This window comes from Falco naumanni, chromosome 2 (assembly GCF_017639655.2).
Source record: "Falco naumanni isolate bFalNau1 chromosome 2, bFalNau1.pat, whole genome shotgun sequence".
Classification (NCBI taxonomy): Eukaryota; Metazoa; Chordata; class Aves; order Falconiformes; family Falconidae; genus Falco; species Falco naumanni.
The window spans coordinates 58,981,613-59,003,481 of record NC_054055.1 but is presented as its reverse complement, the minus strand read 5'-3'; the positions used below and the strand labels follow the sequence as shown (position 1 = coordinate 59,003,481).

At 38.7% G+C, this 21,869-nt stretch overlaps 1 protein-coding gene across 1 annotated transcript in view; it reads right to left on the bottom strand.

The window, feature by feature from the left end:
• Positions 1–21,869, bottom strand: part of PCCA (propionyl-CoA carboxylase subunit alpha) — a 287,945-nt gene that overhangs the window by 129,545 nt on the left and 136,531 nt on the right. The window contains exons 18-19 of the mRNA XM_040584163.1: positions 15,240–15,350; positions 6,024–6,126 (exon numbers count right to left, since the gene is read on the bottom strand). Coding sequence (XP_040440097.1) covers positions 6,024–6,126; positions 15,240–15,350 — 214 coding nt within the window. The remainder of the gene's footprint in view (positions 1–6,023; positions 6,127–15,239; positions 15,351–21,869) is intronic.

The window sequence follows — 21,869 nt, the reverse complement described above, 5'->3', positions numbered from 1 at the left end:
TCTGAAGCTGCAGTAGTTACATAAACATATGGAGGCCTTTCAAAGGCACAACAGTAAATCATGAAAAGAATGCTTGACTTGTTGACCAGGGGACCAGAACAGTAAGGATAAGACAGTGTTATTTTCATGAGCTAAGGATGACTGCATAACTCCAAAGCGAGGGAATGAAGAAAGCTGCAAGTGGGCTGGACTAAGTCATCCTTACCAAATGAAAACAAAGTATTTTATCTTTATATCACACTAGAGGGTATTTGTAGGGTAAGGCAAAGTATAAATATTTAGCTGTACCGGCAATAACTGTTCATGTTATTACTGCAGTTCGGGGGCAGGGGAGGAATCACATCATGCAATTGATGTAATTCCGCAGTGCTGGTGACTGTGCTGCCAGTAAGAACTTTTCCCCCTTTCCAAGAGGCCAGTTCAGATGACTCCGGTGATTTTTCCTGACATCATCTTCCTTCTTTTTGAAATTAATGTAACATAACCTTATTTTGTGCTGCTCCAGCAGTGCAGGAGAGCCAGAAAGCTCTCCTATAGGGCAGCTGACCGTTCGTCCATATGGGGAAGCCCTAGGCTGACAAATAGCTGGCTCTGTCCCAGGCTCCAGCAGGGTAATAGGTGTAGTTTATGTGAAAGCAAGCATGCCTGAGAGGTGTGGGACTCCACTGCTCTCCGAGCAGCTCCCTTACTGCCCTAATAATGCCAAGGCAAGGCAAAGCAGGCATCTGAACCATCATTACCAAGTGTACCGCAGGATCTACATCAATAGATCAGTACTAAATCAATCTAGACATGTACCTACAATACTTCAATAAATAAAAAGCTAAATATATCCATTTCTGTTCTTGCGGTTCACTGGTCGTGTTATGTTCACTGCACTGGACCCCAGGATTTTCAGAATTTTAAAGCCTAGCTATTTCAGAACTTGACAAAAACTCACTTGTATTTTATCTGTAATTTCTCACTATACACTTACCCTTCCTGTGAAAGTATTATTTTATTCTTATAAAGCATCATCCATTTTAGGTTTCAAAATACTTCATAATATTGATAAATAAACATTTACAAAACCTCAATAATGCATTGAAGTGTTAAGGCTATTTTGTCTCTTTGTAAACTGAAGCCCAATCTAACCGACTTCTCTGAAGTCCCACAAGAATAGTTAGGAGTTTAACTCAAGACTCCCTAATCCCGGTCGACTTTATTAAATACACAAGCAAGAAAAACCTTCAGGTTTTTTGCTAGCAATATAAAACATCTTCCAATGTGTTACCATCTTTATGCATGCAGTATCAGGTAATATGGGCATACAGCCTCACCATTTTTTTCCAAGTCATAAACGATGAAAGGGTAAAACCCATAGAAAAATTAGGAAAATACCCTTTGCAGCCAACACAAGCAATGCATAGGAAGTGCTGTAGGCAATTGGGTTTAGAAGTATAAACATCACATTAGTAGACCCATGAGATAGCATGATGTAGCCACACCTGGAGAGTCACTCTCCTATTCCCCTCCCAACCCACTAATGAAAACAAGTCTGAAGCCAAAATGTGAAGATTCAACTGTACAACATCATTTTTGGTCTCAAAGGCTAACTACATCAAACAGATGTAAAGTAAGCTGGATTCACTTCAGCCAAAATATGTTTCCACTTGAAACAAGATCGAGTTCTGTCTAGGAGACCTTGGGATTTTACTAGGTGCTGTAAATCTGTTCAGCAGCTGTGGGTGGCACCAGTTTCACAATAAACTGGACTATGGAATAAGTAGGAAAAGTCCTAGGTAAAATAACTGAAAGCTGAACAATGAAACAATCATCAATCATTCATGGCTCTTTCCTGTAGGAAACGTGCCCCTATTACCTGGATATCACAGTGAAATATTCACATTAGTAACTGGCTCACAAAATACCAGGCATTTTCATTAGCTAATCATCTTTCCAAAAAACCAAGCAAAAATAACCCCCCAAAAAACAAACCACCCCACAACAACCTTTTCCCCAAGAAAACTGGTTAAACAGCAAACCATAAAATAAAATTTAAAAATGACAGAAAATGCTCTAAATATTCAATTGTATCACAAAAGTAAATGTCTATATTCCTGTAACTCTGAGCATGTACACGTCTCCAGCAGCTGTTCTAGCTAATGGTTAGCAAATTAATCCTAGGAGACTGTTGGTGAGGGCAGGGGCACACAGCAACATAGACAGTGGAAACTCACCTGTGGGTGCTCCACCCAAATCATAATACAATTTATTCTAACACAGGAAAGGCAAACTGGCCTTCGGCTTGTGGCCTGTATTAACCTCAACGCCACAGAAACTACTACAACAAAGAATTCCACTACAGGGGTCGTGTCTAATTGAATCTAGCTGAAGAAAGTTGGGTGTTTGATCCTAATGAGGCAAAGGCTCATCAGAGCGTGTTCCAGCAAGAACCTTACAGTTGACGATTCGGTCACCCAGAGGGTTGCAAAGTGCGTGTTTTCCAGTCACACCCCTGCAAATACCATGAACCGTAGAGGAGAACCCCCATCATGAAGGTGCTACTGCTCTCATCTGTGGCACAGAGCTAATGCCCACTCTTTGCATCCCTTTTACGAGCCATCCTCTGCTCAACTCTTCCTCTTTGCTACACATTCCCACTCTTGTACCTCTTTCAGAATAATTTCACTTGTCATGAGTACTTCACCTGCCTCTGTCAGAATAATCTAAAATAAAGTATTATTAAACTGTTTCGACACCAATACGGGTCATTTTAGAAGAACCAGAGTAGAAACCACAAAATCACCCCCTGGCATACCTGGGGGAGGAAGAGGAAAGGCAGAGACCAAGGGAGGAGCAGGCTGGGACCGATTCCTTAATCTCACTCAGCTGCATTTCGTCTAATTACAGTCTCAGTAGCCCTGATAGTGAAAGGTGGAGCTTCTGTGAAGACTTCCAAGCATGGTTCTTTCTTTCTGTCTATCTGACTAGAAGAATAACAATCCGGACCTTGGGCTGAATAAATCACGGGGAAAAAAGGGAACACAAAATACCCCTGCTGTTGTGAAAAGAATGCATATTATAAATATGGCTCCCAAATGGGAAAAGAAAACAAACCAAAACCAAAGACAAGTATATAAGTCAAGTTCAGCAGAAAACTATCTATTTCACAGCTGTGACAAATTTAGAAGAAATAATGCATGATTTCAAAATACTACTTTTCAGTGCAATTCCTTACACAAAAACTGTTTTCAGTGCATGCAAAAGAAAAAAATGCTGTCAACATAAATTGTGCCAGAGCTGAAATTTTGAAAATTATGATCAACATGTCAACGTACTTTTCCAAACCATTAGGAGAATGTTATGGATCAACTTTGGAGCATACAGTCTGTCTAATCTGCTTACATCCTCCAACATGGATTTAAAATTCACACAGACTCCAAATGCCCAATTCTGCCACAGTGAACTGCATTCGAAGATCACAACTGGCCTTTTTGATTTGCTGCCAGTAGCACAGGTTCCTACTCTGCACTTTTTGTTTACTAACATTTTTCAAACAGACTGCAGTCATACCAATAAAGATATGCTTTCTATGGCCACAGTCCTGGTCCCTAAAACGTACCCATGACATGGAACACCTTCAAAAACAAGTCGGAAGCTGTCTGGATAAATTAAGGACATGCTGTGAAGGATCCTTGATGGGACTGCAGTAACTTCCATGCTCCACGGTCCTCAGTCTCCTCTAGAGGGAGTCCACTAACTGCTCTCAGGAATGGAGAACACTGTCCAGAAGACTACACAACCCTTTGACCTCATTCTGCCTTTCTTTGACTTTTCCTCTGAAGAAGCTGCATGATTTTGCAGAAAGGGTATCATTATCGGGTTTGGTTTTCTTCAGAAGTTACTCACCAGTAAGACTTTTTGCATTATCTTGTCCTTACTTGGCCTCAAACACACAGCTTTACTATCACAAAAACAAGTAGATTTAACAATGTATGTGGATTGAAACCGCGACCTATTCAACATGAACCACACTCAGCCACCACTGGGAGAAAATTTTAAGGCTCAACTTCTGAAGGATTCATTCCTGAGCTGCATATGCCTCAGCAGACAGAAAAGACCATCCTTTGAAAGCTGAGCTCAACATAAGTACACCCCATCATGGCAAGAGAAAGTGATCTTCCCCGTACTGAGAAGATTTGTTGCTTCACCACTGAAATCTGGTCTGAATCAGAAAAATCAGACCTTACTCTAGTCTTACAAACTTCGTGTGGTCAGACTCTGCTGCCTTCTCTGCTCACAGTGGAGGGATGTATGTGAGGGAATTGGGCTAGGACTCCAAAAATAAGCTAGCTTTTTTCAAAGCAGGGGTGTATTTGTTTCCCTAAAGCAGCACAAAGAAACATGAATGCCCATGTTTGATTGCTCAATGCAACGCTTCGTTTACATATCTGGTATCTCAGTTAAAGTAGTTATATGTATCTTTTCTATTAAGATACACAGACACCTAGTATTGAAAGAAAATAGTTGCAATAGAAAGAAAACATTAAAACATGCTTCAAAAATTGGACTCCTTTTCTCTCTAGCAAGTAAGAACGTTTCACAGGTCAGAGGAAAAAAAAATAAATCAAATTAGAGCAAGGAATGGAACAGCACTTTCAAGAATCACTACTTAAATCAACAATTCCTATCCTTACTCTAAGTACAAAGTAATCCATTACTTCTCAATAGCAGTACCAGACTACTTAACTTCCTACACTGGCCAGTAAAAACTACAATCAAGGCTCCTCCTCACTTCCCCTCATTCATCTTTTATTTAGAGAACAGTGGCCTTCAAGTGTCTGTTCTTCTCCTTATGCCATTTGCTATAGAGGATATAACTCATGGAAGGAAATAAAAAGGTGCTTTACTTTCCCCTATAGGTGCATAAGGCAAGAAATGACCTAGCCCTACATATGCTATGTATCACAAAGCCGTTATGCTTGCCCTAAGTGTCTCTTTTTTTCTTTTTTACTTTTTTTTTAACACCATATGGTACTATTTATCTTCACGGGTACAAATAAAAATAAAGATTTCTTGAAACCACATTTGATTTATTCCTAACCACTGTAAAATCAGTAATAGAATACACTGTCAAACCACTGGCATGGAATGTGAATAATGTCTATCCTGCATTCTGAATTCCCTCTCACACAAACACACACGCACGCAACAACATTAAAGAATGTGAGGCAAGAAGAAAGAGACATGTTGAAGTTATGATTCACTGTATGCAACTACTGCAAACACCAACTACCCAAGCAAGTTTCACAAATTCAGTTGTTCTAATACAAGGTCTCAAGGCATTGACAGTGATGGGCCAGAGGACAACAAAAGCCAGAAATATCCTAGAGGAAAAAACCACGTTGTTCCAAAAAGTAGTGATTTAATATTTCAACACAAGCTACTGCAATGGCTGGCCAATTAACAGTACTACCGAGGTTACTAGCAGCTATGATCCCAAAAGAATGAGGGAGTAGGGAACAAAAGCACCAAAAACCCCACACTTAAACCAAGGTGTTGGCTCTTCCAGCATTTACCATCAGAAAGTCTTTTCAGAATTAGACCCTAAACTACCAAGGTTCTTCATCAAGGTAGCAAATTATTCATGAATCCACAATATTTTAAAGCTTTGTAGCTGAATATTCATATTATCCCAAAGTGCTTAGATCACTTCAAATGGGCACATGGGAAATTTGTGATGCTCAATTTGTGGTTAGTTACTAACGCAGCAACATTTTGCATTAATGAAACTCCTGATGCGCATTAATTACTGTACTGGCTCGTAACACATTTTTGTGCCTATTAGTTTGCTAATATGTAGAATAAAAATAATCACATATGACTTGTGTGAGTAGGGAAATGTAAGCCACAGCTCATTTGCATTTAGAAAAAAGACTATATTAAGAAACCATGCAGTTTCTCACCAGTGTCTCTTGTGCATGAGAAGATGCCATTAACAAAATGCATCAGCACATCTAAGTTCCTAGAAATGAACTTACCTTTGAGTTCCTAGAAATTGCTGTGATCTCAGTTGTTCAGCCACGTACAAAGATGCTGCTGTTGCCAGTAGTTCTCTTCTTTCAAGATCTGTCAAGTTGTGTCCTAGTTTTCAGAAATTAGTTTAAAAAAAAAAAAAGTTAAGATACCTCAGACCACACAGACAAAAAGTAACAACTACCCACACTGCTCAGTCTTTATACATGAAGCCTACATTTTTTTCGCTCTAAATTAAGAGGAGGCTTAGCATAGCAGACGCTTTGAGTTTCAGAGTTTAAATCGCATGTTTTCATACAGATTAGCCCTACTGCTAACACTGGTACCTCTGTTAAAAACAATTAGACAACTAAAAAAAACCCAAACTGAACGATGCTGCAGCATCTTGTTTTTGTTACAGAAATGTCATTGGTTGACATACTGCGTCTCATGCTGGTAAGGAATCCATCTGTACATTAGAACTTACTCAAATATACAGCATCCTTCCTCAGTACTTTACCTTGCAAAGGCTACAGATCTTCCAAACAAAAGAGATAACGCAACAGTATAAACACCAGAAATAAACAGGGACAAAACTACACGTCAACCCTGGGTCATTTAGTGCCATTAGTATAAGCATTAGTTTGCAACTAACGGAGTCAAAGTCATTTTTGGCGCTTCATAAGCGGAAAATGGCTCAAAGTGGCCTACAGTCTGAATGCAGGCAAGTTAATAAAGGTTTGGACAAAAAGGTATGCAAACCAACGTGGTTGGAAATAGTTTTTCTCCCGCCTGGCCTTGCTCCTGAAAGTGAAGGTTAACGAGGAATTAAATTGTCCATTCAGCAGGCTAAAAGACAGAGCACAGTGACAGAACTTTGCCCTCCTCATCTTTAGGTTAGAAACTGCACAACACAGATTTGGTATGAAAAGCTGGCAAATAGTTGGCCAAGACTGGTGTCACCAGAGAAGCAGAACAGTCAAAACTGATGTGAGAGGGAGCACTAAAGGACAAGTAAAGTACTCTGTCCATAAGGCAGGGGCAGGAAGTTAAAGTTGATGTAGAAGAGGACAAGATGTGCAAAGCTGAATTGTCATGGAGAAGAAGAGGCAAACTTTACCCTCAGGAGCGAGATTTTGCACCAATGAAATCAAGAGTGTTTCAAAAGCCAGACAGGAGTGTAGCAGAACACATAATATTAAAAAAAAGATAAAGGTTAAGATTGAAAGACTTAGCTAAACTCAGTTACAACACAGCTCTCAAGAAGTGCTTTATGTGTATGTATGACAGCAAATGCCACCATCTATGGCAAGTACAGATTTCACATGAAGGGATGGGGAAAGAGAGGGGGAAGGGGTTCAGAAAGCTGTATCTCCCTGAGCAACTCTGCCCAGGGGGGCACTCCAGTCCTGCAGCAGAGAAACAGTCAACGCAGCTCCCTTCCACATCTCCACTCTCCCATCAATGCCACCATACTGCATGTAATGCCAATTCACATTCCCCGGTACTGGTCACTAGCAAGCGACAATTTCTATCAGTAGCATAAAATAAGACTAATACAATCCTCAAGAAAACCCAGAATGGAGGCCTCTGAAAAGGACTGCAGCACACTTTACAGTAACAAGTGCACAATTTCAAAACAGGACATGTTCTGCACAGGACACACCATTCCACTGGGAATATTAAATACGGATAGGTAAAGAGGCTGCTTAGAGTCCACCTCAGCAATGCAATCAAGCCACAGTGATGGAAACACAAGCATTACAGTTCCAGCTAACAGTACAAAGGAGCTGTCACAGGCCATAAAATGTAAATTTAAAAATAACAAAAGCCAGAAAATCTGCATCAATCCATTTTTAATTTAGTCCACATCAATGTATTCTGGCTAAAGATTACTGCAACTTCCTTTGCTCGGTGTTTATTCATCTGCCCTGAAATGGAAACTGTCTTCACTCTTAACAAATTAATGTAGAAATACAAATGTTGAGAGGTTGAGGAACTGACCTGAGAAAGAAACTCGATCTTTCCTTTGCCAGTTAGTAGAAAAACTGATTGACAAGCCAAAGTCAAAAAATGCTGAACTTTTGTACTATTTGTGTATACAGGCACACATATGTGTACATATAAGCCTTACATAATTATACAATGCAATAACATCAACTATCTGGCTCTGAAATGTGCCAATTTTCCAATTGTTTACACACGGTGAAGAAGCTCTGAGATCATTTTTCCAAAGTGCTGTATCTAAAACTGATGATTTGTTTACATATCTCAACTAAAGATACATCAGGAATCTATCCTAAAACCTTTGCTTTTCAGTCACCCTGCCTAACACCCATGACAAGTCCATGTGACCAAAACTGCATGTTTCCACCTGCTCCAACACACACTGGTAATATCAACTCATCTAAAGGAACAAAGTAAACCCAGGAAGATCCCAATATGAAGGTTTTATTGCACGACCTTCATCTTGGATGAAATCAATAACTGCTTTTGCGCTTGCTGTGCTGCGAAAACTATTTTCTCCCTGTATCTTCAATAAAAATCAAACTCCAAATAGTGAACAAAGGTCAATAATTTGAAACAGGTTAACAACTGATCAACAGTTACATTCACCACTTTACTATCACAAACATGAAAAAAAATTATCTGCTTCCTCTATTCATCACTATTTGTATTAGTTGTGGCACAGATGTGGCAAGCAGAAAACAAGTCATGACTGCAGTATCCAGTGTGAGATTTCTGGGAGATTATATAAACTGTTAACAAGAACATACCAAAATTAGGTTTTGGTCATTGGCATTAAAGATACAATAAAGTACCAACAGAACGTCCTTAGCATAACTTTGGAGGCATACATGGGAAACTTGATTAAAGGCTGCTTCCTAAGGATGGCAGTTTACCTTTGTTACACAAGACAGGCTGCTGTCCGTACTGCCTCAGTTCCCTGAACTCCAGTCCAGTCTCCCTTGCCTTTTGGTCTTGCTCTGCTGCTGTGCTCAGCAGAATTTTAAACAATTTTGCAGTTAAACTTTCAATTACATTACTTTATTTGGAAATACACAAATGTTCCAGATAGTGATACCTTTTTTTCACTCCAAGTATTACTTTACTTTAGAAGCTACCCTTCGGGATTTCAATTGGGTGTCTTGAGGTATAAGTTAATACTCACAATCAATAAAGATGTAACAATGCAGCCTTTCACATTCACCACGCAGAAGATCAATCTTAAAAGTTACAAAGCTACCTCTGGTGCATTTATCCAAGCGCTGCCATGACAGGGTGTAAAATAAGTGTAGCAAAGGTTCCCCAGCTTCCAACATGGGAAGTTCTGCCATTGCTCTTTCCTACACTCATCACTGCAGACTCCTGGGCTACACAGAGATTTTGTCTCCACCATAAAATGTGGAGCTGGTGGCTTCCAAATCTCTCTGCATAACCTGGGATACACTTCTGCATTACCACTATCATCACTGAGCTGAATTATATAAGGTGAACATAAAACAGGATTAATTGCTATAAAATTAAGTCACAAGTAAAGGAGTGGAAGCACTGTTGTTCATATTATTTAAAACTAGATCGCACGCATCTATTACTACTAAATGACAGAACCCTGGTTGGAAGGAAGGCAAGGAAAAAGCGTTTTCTCTCATTTCCCTGATGTTATGATTGCTTAAATCAATATTATCCCTGTATCCCCCAAGCTGAGTCAAAAAGGTTCATGCAATTACTTTACATAACCACCTTCAAATTAAATTACATAAAAGGTCATTTTTCCCATAACAGTCTCATTTGCATTTTGTCCTAGAAATGTGTTTCCTACTATCAATTACAGGAGGAAAAAAAAAAATCAAAATCAAACAAGCCCTGGTTATGTACCCTGGTCTGTTACTTAATAGTTGAAAAGTGACTGTTTTCTGATTGGGAAGAATAAATATTAAAGGCAAAATGGGTAAGAGACAGTGCAATGCGTAATTCAGATCCATATCAACACAGGCATTGTTTATATCATTCCTAGGTTCTGTTCTGGCTCAAATTTTTTCCCCAATGGATTTTTAAGTTGACCATTAGAAATGGCATGTACACCAAGTAGACAGAAAACAAAGCTGGATGCTATTAAAGAGTTTAATTTCTTCTGAAGTCCAGCTGGGCTTTGCTCCATCCATGGTAAAAAAAAGACAATATTGTCTGCATCTGCAATCTCAAACCATTCAGAATAGTGAAGAAGTATGTCTCTCAGAGAGCTTGCAATCACTTACAGGATGGATGCTACAGCATACAGAAAGGAAACCTCTACTATTTTGAATTATAAAGAGATTAGTGACAGACAAGAAATGTTTCTTAGTTTCACCTGTCAGAAAGAAGAAAATCAAACAAGCTGTTAATTCAATTTTTATAATCCAGTAGCTTCATAAAATTAAAACAAAAATTAGATTCCAGTGTGCAGAAGATGAATGGAATCAACACCAATCATCCTCTCCTTCCTAACAGTAACACAGTCAGGAAAAGCTGCATTGCCCCCTCCAGCAAATAACAGAAGTCTCCAGACATATATTTAAGTCATCTCTACAGTCCCAATTCACCTAAAAAGTGTTTTCATTCATAACAGAACCATGGAATGACTGAGGTTGAAGGGACCCTGGGAGGTCTTCAGTTTATTCACTGTGCCCCCACTCCCCACCAGGCAACCCCAACATCAAATTCAGACTGGGTTGCTCAAGGGCTTGTGCAGTCAGATCTTGAAAATCTCCATTTTATGACCACCGCCTCTTGCTCTGCTGCTGTGCAACTCACTGAAGAGCCTAGCCTCATCTTCTTGGGAACCCTCCCGAGAGGTACGAGAAGGCTGCCATTAGGACCACCCGAAGCCTTCTTGTTTCCAGGCTAAACAAGCCTGGTTCTCCCAGCCTCTCCTCACAGGTCCTCTGTTCTAATCCCACCGCCACCCTGGTGGCTCTTCCCTAGACTTACTCAAGTTTATTGACATCTTTCTTACATGCATAAGGGGGTTAAAACAGAGCACAGTATTCCAGAGGTGGTTTATTAAGTGTTAAGCAGAGTAATCATTTCCTCCAGCCCATATAATTATGACAAACACAATGTATCCAAGAGCCTTCACTTCACACACAGCCTTTGGAACCAATACACAATTGCATGAGAGGTGCATCCTCTTTCTTTCTTTCTGTATTAGAAATCAGTTAACATAAAGGTTTGTCCATCAGAACTGCTGCTCTTCCTCTCCCCCCAAATGAGGTAAACATCCTAGAAGAGAAGTAAATGATTTTTTCCCCCTGTGTTTTGGTACGACTTTCGCAATAATCTCTTGGAAAATGCCCCATTTCTCTTTGCGCAGGATGCCTCTCCCAAAGAGACTGCCCAAGCATTTGAGACATCATTTAATAAACAGGAAGAGTGGACCATTTAAAAAAGGTCTCGATACTGAAACAGTTATTTAGGAAAAGACGGGCTGTGAAACAGACTGAACCACAAAGAATGCTCCAATGAACAGGATACTAACCCAAGGATCCTCAAGTTTAATTTGTTCTTTGTTCAAACACTCCTCTTGGATCTTTGCAAAAAAAGAGATACTTTCTGTGCCTATAAAATAGGGATAATAGATAATATATTGCTTTCTCACCAGTCAGGTTAGGAAGTACAGAAGCATATGGAAGCTGTAGGAGAACAGCTCATCTGGCAATACTCTATCTAGTAGTACGGACTACTCCTGCAAGTTTGGTAAACATTTTTATTCCGTGAGCAAAGTGCTTGGAGCCCACTCTAAGACAGAAGTATCTGTGCCACCTGACCTAATCAGTGTTGCTGCACTTACCCTCAGATCCACACTCCTCCCAAAACATGCATGTGTGCTCAGAGCAATAACCCACTCCAGCTGACCCACTGCCAACCGTCATTCTAGTCATCCATCCCTCGTATAGACAACAGAGGGGTACGACAGCAGCTGTCTTCCCACACCAATCATATGCTGAGCAAGGTTAGTCTCAGCACAGCAATATTTTAAAAGAACTTGCAATACACAAACTGGTTTTGTTAATGAATGCTTATTTAAAGAAGTGAAGAAAAAGACTTAAAGCCTAATCATGGAAATTACTAAACATTCCCATTCCAGATGTAATTTGAAGTGGGCATCACAGGTTAATGGAAAAGCTGCCAAGGTATTTCTAGTAATTAATTTTTTCTTAGCTTATAGTAAAAGCCTTCTAATAAAGAACTTACGAAACCCTTGAATATGAGACTGGAAAACAAAGCATCGCTTATTTTATTCTTCTTAAGTAAGGCTAAACTTAACGTTTATATTTGAAGAAAAATGCACATAAGAAATGGGTCAGTACTTCATGCAGTCACCAGACAGAACCCAGCCAACATTCATTACTTAATCATCAGTGTAGACCAACAGTGCCAATTGTGTAGTTTACAAAAGAAACATACCAGATTGCGCTCAAGCACTAACATAGCACCTATCTTCATTGAATTTTTTTTTTTATTTCTTAAGTTTTCCAAATTTAAAACACTGTTGGTATGGATTCCTACTGTTAAGGGCACATACTTCTAGGTGTTTCCAAAGACACTTTGGCTACACGTTACTCTTAAATTTTCAGATTATCCCAGACCTTTTTTTACAGCTACATGTTTTTTATAAATAACATTAAGATATATGAAGCTGCTTAATGTTCAAATTCTCCTAGCAAAGCATACCCCAGGTATTTAGTTGAAAAAGTAGAGGGCTTAAATTGCGAAGTTAATTTGCCTTTGTTTCTCCTGCTGAGCTTCTACCCATCATTTGCCTACCACCCTTGTTCGCCTTCACCAGTTCCCATTTGAGTCTGTATTTGCAGAAATATTTTTCAGTTTAAAAAACTACCCTCTGATTCAACTCACTGACTTTTTTTTTAAGCCAGAAGGGTCTGATCCAGTGCAAACTACATCATTAAAAGGGCTCTCAATTACTTCAGTGAGCTTTGAATCAGTATTCATGAATAAGTATTCTTGACCTGAAATACAAACGCTTTGCAATAATGATATCTGCATGTTTTTATCATTAAGAAGGCTACTGTATGCTTGTATTTGATACATGGAAGAAGACGACGACTTTTCATCCAGCAGGAACAAAGTCTAGTCATTTCACATGCCATTCATTAGTTTCTATGATGAACTGTGACAATGTCTCTTCTTCTGTCTTCTGGTGTCTAGAGTAAAAGCTCATCTTTAAGAATGTGTTCATACAGTATTACTGTTTACCTCAGACTGGGACACTAATCAGCCATTTATATGTGTGTATGTGCACACAAATATGTGCATATACTGTTCAAGTCAGACAGCCCAAAACAAATTTCCTGTTCTGACCAGCCATTAGTTAACTGATTACATACAGGTTAACATTGCCATACAAAATATTAAAACAAGAATAAAAGAACAAAAGATGAGGGTGCCTTTCCATAGTCAAAAATACAAAGCAAAAAGCAAGGGGTCTCCTGAGTCAGTAAAACTGATCCCAGCTTCTTACAAGTGACCAAGGGACCCAACAGACACATTATCACCAATAAGGGCAGAATGGTTTATGTTTTTGTTGTTCTCAATTGTGTCAGGTGTGGCTGCCTTTTCACCACATGGTATAAACCTATCTAACATCTTACATCCTCACCTTTCTCCCCCATTCCTAGCCACTCACTTTTCACATCTGCTGAAGTTCACCAGATTCCTTCATGAACTATATCGACCTAAGGACTCTCAAAAAACTACCCCAACAAAAGCAGTAACAATAAAAAATGCAGGTTTATAGTGGCTTATGGAATTGAATCCACTCAGGAAAGGGCCTAAAAAGTCCCAGAATCATCAAAGAGACAGGACATGGGATTCTGTATTAAAGTGACAAAAAAGGGAGACAGACCAGCTAATCAGCAGCACTGATCTTTCACAGCAGATCAGAGTACCCTCAAGTCTATGCTGGATGAAAGCCAGCTGAGTTACCTGAAGATTAGTTAAGTACACCTTAGCAAAGACAACAAAGGAACATCTGAGCTTCAACCATCACAAGCTTACTGCCACCCAAGGTGACTAATGCCTGTTGCTGTGGTCTCAGTCAGGAGCCAATAACAAGATGGATGCAGTAATACCACATGTAAGACTATCACATAGAGTTGCCAATTACATCATGACAAAGTAGTTCTGGTGCAAAGAATATTCATCCACAAGCTCACACGCTGAGTCCTGAGGTAATAAAAATCTGTTCTGCTCCTTAATGGGACTAGAATTTGGCATGGTGCCAAGCATGTCCAGTGACTGCCAGTCTGTCAGCGTTGTCTTCAAAGTGGGATGATTGTGCCACATTGGATTAATGATGAATGGGGGAGAAAGGAATCTCCATAAAGGACACATGAATGATGAGCTATAAGCATTGTTTGGGTTTTGGTTGGTTGTTTTTGGGGGTTCTTTTTAAATAAGAAAGAAGTTCTGCCTGATGAATGCCAGCTGAGGTGTGAGGCCCGTATGGAAGGACAGAGTCAAGAAAGCATCTGCAGCAGTTCAGCTGAGAGAGGAGACAACCTTTTAAAATTTGATCCTTGTGAAAGGAAACCAATCTACTTGTTTACTTACATTTCTCTACCTACTGTTATGCATTTTAAAAACTGAGTTGTTCAGGATGTTGTAAAGAAACATTTGCACTTGTGTTTATGTTAACCTAGTGTACGAGTTAATAATTTCAAGGTGATGCCCATTACTGTGTGTAATGAGCATTAAAGACCAGGTTCCTGAAATCATGTGATAAAATGCCAGATCCTCCAGATAATGCTACAGAATACAAAGGGTCCCAAAAGATGCTGCACAAACTCACTGGAGAAACAACAGTGTTGAGTAAAGAGAAACCCTATCCTCAGTTAACAGTAGAAGTACTGTCTGTAATAAAAGACAAGAGCATAGTAGAGCTGAATTGATGTTTATTTTATGTATCACCTACAAATTTTTTTTCTTGTCTTTGGATATACTGCCTTTACTATTTTGTCACTAGGAGTAAGTATTTCACCTTCTTGAAAGTAAAGACAGTAACTGTTTCAATTATGTTACACATTATTTTAAAATTTTAATTGCACGCATGTACAGATACATTTGAGGGGGGGGAAAGTAAAGACTGATTGGGGAACATGTCAGCCTATAAATATAAAGGAATAATCATCAGAAAAAACACCGCTCAAGAAAAATAAGAAATATTCCCAAATGGAACAAACCTTTAAAACCATCAGGATAGATTTCGGGAAGGAATTTAGTGCTGATGTCTCCTTGAACAAAACGTGGATGGATGATCACTTCTCGCAGTAAAGAAATATTGTGAGCCACACCTGAAAACAAAAATATCAATACAAAATCAGGTAAACATATTAATCACACATTACAGTAGGAAACAACTTACAAAAATATAAGCTCTTATGTTTGTGAAATAAATACCTGTTTACAACTTAGAGACCACAATACTGATGCGATCAATGCAGATTTACCAGTTTTGTGTCACTCCTGCCTCAAGGTACCCTCCTTAAACACTTGGTTAAGAAGTAAACATTCCAAATTTTCTCCTCATCAAGACTAATTCAAACACCTAGTTAAGTCAATGACAGCAACCACTACCAAAAGACTTTTGGTTTAGTCCCAGCAGACAGGCAAGACCAGAGGCACCTCCTTGAAATGACAGATTAGTCATGACTGCATGTATCAGCTCAATTCCAATGAACCCTGCTCTACCTTGTCAACCTGCCACCGCATATACACACACTCATGGGGAAGATATGCGCCATGTTAATCCCCAATCACAACAATCAATGAGAGTAAAAAGTTTTATCACTTACATAAAAGTTTATAACTCTTTAATCATTTTTAAGTGTAAAACTTACAAAACAAAGAAATCTATTCCTTGCTCTGTAAGTACCTTTATCCAACTATGCCTGGCCAATTCTTTTACCAAATGCCCTGTTCACCCTTTAGCACCACTCCACGACCCTGCTAGGCATATAGCCACCCCACCCTAATTTATTTCTTTAATTAAAAATTAATTATCATAGAGCCCTTACAGCCACCTTTGTCATCTAATTTCTTCGAATATTATACTTTTTTTAATTTCTTCATCTCCTTTCATTCCACTTCTCAGCCTGTCTCCTCTCTTTCTTTCTTTCTTTTGTATTTTTCCTTCCCTTCTTTTCACCTTTTTGTACCAAAGAAAGACACTTCTAACAAACATAATCTAAAGCTACACAGCAAAAAAGATGCTGCCACTGTCAGTCCAGTAATTGCACACAAAACAGTAAGTCATCGACCCCTTCCTCATAGATGAGTAAAAGATTAATTTGTTTTCTCAGAGAGGAAAGGAATAAACCATATCCCGTTTCCAGCACAGGCTGGAAAAAACATAATCAGGAGTTGGTGTCAGTGCAAGATATGTAGTCAGGATAGTTAACACTGGAAAAAAGATTGCCTGGGAAGATATTCTGGAGTCAGTGAAAAGAAGTTTAAAAACCAGTGGAAGAAACATCTATCAGAACACAGATATAGTTGGTATACCTTAGTTCAGACAGTGGGACTAGATGACTTTTTTATATCCTTCAAGCTTTATTTTTTCTTTGAATTTAACTGGGCTGTGTAACTAAGTCTGTAACTTCATGCTAAACTAAACTTTGCCAGAAGTAGTTGCAGTTTAGCACTGAATACGATGGTCATTGAAACAGTAAATACAAAGAAGTCTTTATAGGAGGTAGGAGAGGAAAAGACAGGACAGGTTAAAAAATCCCTGAGGAAAAAAAAGCCCAGACAATTTAAATTATCTTCTGGTTACTGCACTCCAAACAATTTCCAAAGAGGATGTACTTTCTCTTTTGAGAATACCACACAGGTCATTTCTGAAAAGGAAAACTTAAAATTATGCAGGTAAGAAAAACATCATCTTTATCTCAACTCCATTCTCAATTTTGGAAAGAGATTGTAAAAGAAAATTTGAAGAGCCACAACAGTTCAAACCCAACATGACTACAGACAATATAACTCATAAATATTAGTATTTCTTAGAAGAAGCTAAAATAGACATGCAATTTAGAAGCATAAACTGTAAGTGCTGGCTGCAGCTGTCACATCCATTACAGGTATGGATAAATGAGGACGCTACTACAGGAAAGAGGTTATCCAACCTCAGCTGTGCAGTGTGCACATTCTCACCCTTCAGGAAATACAAAGTAATTCACATTCTTTCCTCCCAGTGTCAGAGGAACAGGCAATTCCAAATCACATTGCATTTGCCAGGTCACATGAACTCTGGTGTTGGATATGCACCATGAAGTATAAAATGCAGAACACATCACAAACCAGTTTATCTTGTAAAAGTTTGATTGTGCACCCATATCTCTTGTAAAGCACAAGATTCTGAAATTCAACTTTAGATATGTTTACTTACAAATTATTATGATTAATACGGTGATGACATGACTCAAAGTTATTTGCACGTTTTTTTTCTAATACCTCTAGTTTAACATGAATAAGAGTTCATTGGAAACTCAGGTCTCTCAACTGTAAATTCAGCTATTCAGATTTTTTTCCTCTATCAAGATCTCAAAGACACTAGCAGTACAGCAACTGCAAATTGCTTTAGCTACAGAACAAGATTCTTTTGCGCTCCTACTTTCTGTTTTTCCAGTTCAGAAGCATGAATAACATTCTTGTTATTTTATATGCAGACCAGTTCAAACAGTTTCAAAGCTTTTTTCCCCCTATAGTCTGCTGCTGGTGTGAATTTTCAAGCTCTCTGTGTGGCCGTCACTGAAACCACTTTCAACACACGGAGTGAGAGTCAGGCTCAGCCTCACTGAATCATGAAGTCATAGCTTTAAAGAGTAGTTCATGAGCCATTAAGTAGCACATTACACAACCAGTTCAGTGATGACAAGATAAAAATTTGACCATTTGATTAAAAGAGGACTGTCCTACTTGCTGTCTGTGACCTAGATAGTCATTCATGGACTCTGATTTCATAAACGTTGAATGAAACTCACATTTCATCTCCACTAAACAAAAAATTTTTCAAAAGATCTTATGCTAAATTACTGTAACTTGGAGACAAAGTCTTTCTTTGGCTGCTACAAAATCCCCCCCAAATTTTCCCATTTGAACAGTAAGTTGAAACATCACAGAGATTTTTTTAATCTATTAAGTACAGCTTCAGGAATATAATCAGAAGACAAAGAGGAGCTCTTCAATGCTCCCTGACTTTGAAACCGGGATTTAAACACACTACAATGTGTAACCAGATCATCTCATGTTTTTCTTTCCTAAACTGCCATAAGAACCCTGGTGAGATGATGGCTGATGACAGATGACAGAGCTTGGTGTCTCAACTGACTGCTCCAAAAGACGTGAAATCAAAAAAATACCAGGAGTATCTTGATTTCCAACTCATGTGCATCAAAAAAATCAGAGGTTTCTGCAATGTTTTAAACTACACAATTCCTTTAACAAGTTCAATAGAACAGACAAGCCTAGGCGTTTGGGAAGCAATATAACATACATACTTCACATATGTTACTTAACAATTTAATACACAAGTTTCCCTTTAAAGTATCATAAAAGGCTATCTTTATCAGGCCCCATAGTCATTATGTGAGCAATGACTGCATGGCTGATCTACTTCTCAAAACTGATTTGATACCTTTAGTGATGTTCCAAATCATGTGGCTTTAAAAAAAAAGTACCAGTGTCTAGAAGTTTTAGATTTGCAATTTAGCATGACCTCTGTCAAAGTTCATAAGGTCTCCATCTGTGTGCGAGTAACTGCCAGGCTGCAGAAATATGGACCCCTAGAGCAGCTTGCTCCTGACTACCTGCTGCTTCCAAAACACTGGCCAGACATTAGCCCCACACTCTCACAGGATCAAACAGAGGCTAACAGGCAGTGCTTATTTCATGCGAAGTTAGACACTAAACTGAAGTATATTGTATTTATGTTGCAGTGGTTTTCAGGGAATTTTTCTTTTTCTTGACCAGGTCTGCAGTCTGCCAGGAACAATATCACATTTGTTAACCTGACAAGCCATGACATTTCCAACAAACAAACAAAATCCTACACTGTATCAATTTGTTTCCCCTCCAGAAAACAAAATTTCACTTCAGCATCATTTTTTTACACTGGTAAGACTGATGCAGAACTACAGTTACAGCTATAGTCTTCTTTTCTCTAAGTCAAAATATAATAAAAAATAATCAATGTTCCTTGTATCTCTGTTTATTTCACTTGGCTGTACCCTTCACACAATATTATATCAGTAGAAGCTCAATTTGAGACGTACTACTTGTATTTAAATTTTGACACGCTATTTTCCAGAATATATTTGTAAGAGAGAGGAGCAGCACTTAACTTCTGGAGATCTAATGAAATTCAAAGAATCGTATATTTGTATGTTTTATATATAACACACACATATTCCTGAGGTTCAATTAATTTTCCAGTTAAATTGTAGTTATTGCCTAATGAGTACACGAGAACACTAATCACAATGTTCATCATAGCTGATTAGTAACCACTATTTGAAGAAGCCCTCATTAAAAAAAATAAATACAATTATAATCAGAAGAAATTATTCCCCATACTGCCTGTCTCTTTATCTTGCCTCCTTACTCTTAAACTGTCTTCCCAAGAAACCACAAAGAAGAAAAAGACAACAAAATTAATTTTATAGAAAACAAAAATTTTATAGCAGGTTTCTGAACAGGATATTACACCACATTTCTACTCACTGAAAATCAGAAATTGGAACGCCGAGGCAAAAAACCATAGGCAATGTTTTCACTATAAATATTTATTGACACTAAACATATTCAGTGTTGATTGGCCTTTTTACAGTATTAAGCTTCTGTCATCTTGACGTCTGCAAACACAAATCTGCATTTATCCATGTAAAGTTAATTGGAGTCCTACATGCCTCTCTGTAGATAAGCAGCTGAATAGACTTAACTTGCTGACAATTTCAAATTGTGCTAAGTGGAAGAGAAAGAACTTTATCTGCATACTTACTGATTGCAAAAACAACGTGTGGAGTACAGTACTAGAGGTTGCTCTTTTTTTAAAAGACAGCAAAGCTAAATTATCACCAATCAATTTAAATGCTGAATAAGAATAAATGCTATGAGGTTTAGGAGGCATCCCAGTTGATTTCTCTAACCAAAAATAAAAAAACATTATTAAACAAGCTCTGCACTGAGCATTATGAAGCACTGATTATGTTACTCTCCACTTAAAACAAGAACATTATCACAGGTTTGCACAGAAAATTCAAAGCCCGTGATTACTGCCCAGCTAGCCTCCATGTCTGCAATTCCAAAAGTTGTCATAATATCCCCTAAAATCCTCCACATTCAACTGTCAAAACTGTCTTTCAAAACTTGTGTTTTGCTTTAATTCACTTCAGAGCAGGCTATCTGCACACAAAGTCCCATCCCAAAAGCGAGAAAGGCTTTTTTAGCTTTGTAATTTCAATACACAAACATTCACATAAAGTTCTCACACAGGATCAGCACATCACTGACCCTCAGAGCTGAACATGTATTTCAATTAAAACATTAATTCTTTCAGATATTGAAGTCTGTAGCTCACAGAAGTCATAGACAAGGATAAAGGGGGAAAAGAAGGGGGAGAGGAAAGCAGATAATACATGCTGATATGCTACTGTAAAAAACATCAGCTCAAACTGAAACTAAGTTTTGTACTGCATGCACTCCTGAACCTTTTCATAAGATTTAAGCAGTCCATTATTTATGGTGCTAGCAAACACGTATGACTGAATGAGTAGAATAATTGGAAGCAGAAGTTAAGCAACCATTGTCAGGAAGATGTGGAAAAAATGGAGGGCCATCCCGCCATCACCCTCTCCTCAGCCACCCCTTTACACTGAAGAAGGGCAACAGAACACCAGGACAACATCGTAGATAAGGGCTAGGAGTAACAGCATGTCTCTTTCAATGCCTCCTCAGCCTGGCACACTGCATTTCTTGTAGTTTTTCACTGCCACAACTCTCTTTTTCTTAATAAAAAAATAAAAAATAAAAACCCAAACAAAACTCCTCTGACAAACAAAGGGCTTTATTTTGTTTCCCTTCTCCTGCACCAATAATATTGCCTCCCTCTTTTACCTGATCAGCCAGTACTCCAGTTGCCCTTCCCTCTTTCTCCTTCATAGCGCGGTAGCCTATAGCCCTTCCTAAACTACACCCACATAACTTTCCACTGACAAGCTGCCATTCCCGCTCCCTCCCCTGGGACTAACTTAAGGAAAAAAGGAGAGGAGAAACAGGAGTAGAATCATCCTTCACGCCAGCATCTATGCTCTAAGCTGATGTTACCAAGCATCCTGCAACGGTCCCTTCTAGTGGTTTTGAATTAATTAAGTCTGTTGCTTTGCCTCCTCCAATTTCCATTTCCACACTGACACACTTGGGAACCTGCTGGTCGCTGTTGCAAAGGTTCCAAGAACACAAAGACTCTTGCAGAACTCCCAGCCCGTTACCCACGCTAGGCAAAGGGGAGAATCCGCAGTTCAGTTGTACAACCTGTTGCAGCACTTTTTTAAAGCACAACCAGGAAAAAAAAACCGCTTCCTTCTTTTTTAAGAACAGACACTATATGCTTTTTTTTCAGGAAAACTGGTTTACACACTAATACTGGTTTGTTTGCAATACCAATGAGTGCATGTGCATATCTGTATGGGATCAGAATACAGGAGAGTATAAAACCTACAAGTATCACTGCCATTGAGCAGTATCTTTTAAGTTAAAAGACAAAATAATTCAGCAATTGTTTGGATTTAATTCAAGTTTATTGTGACAACCTTTGT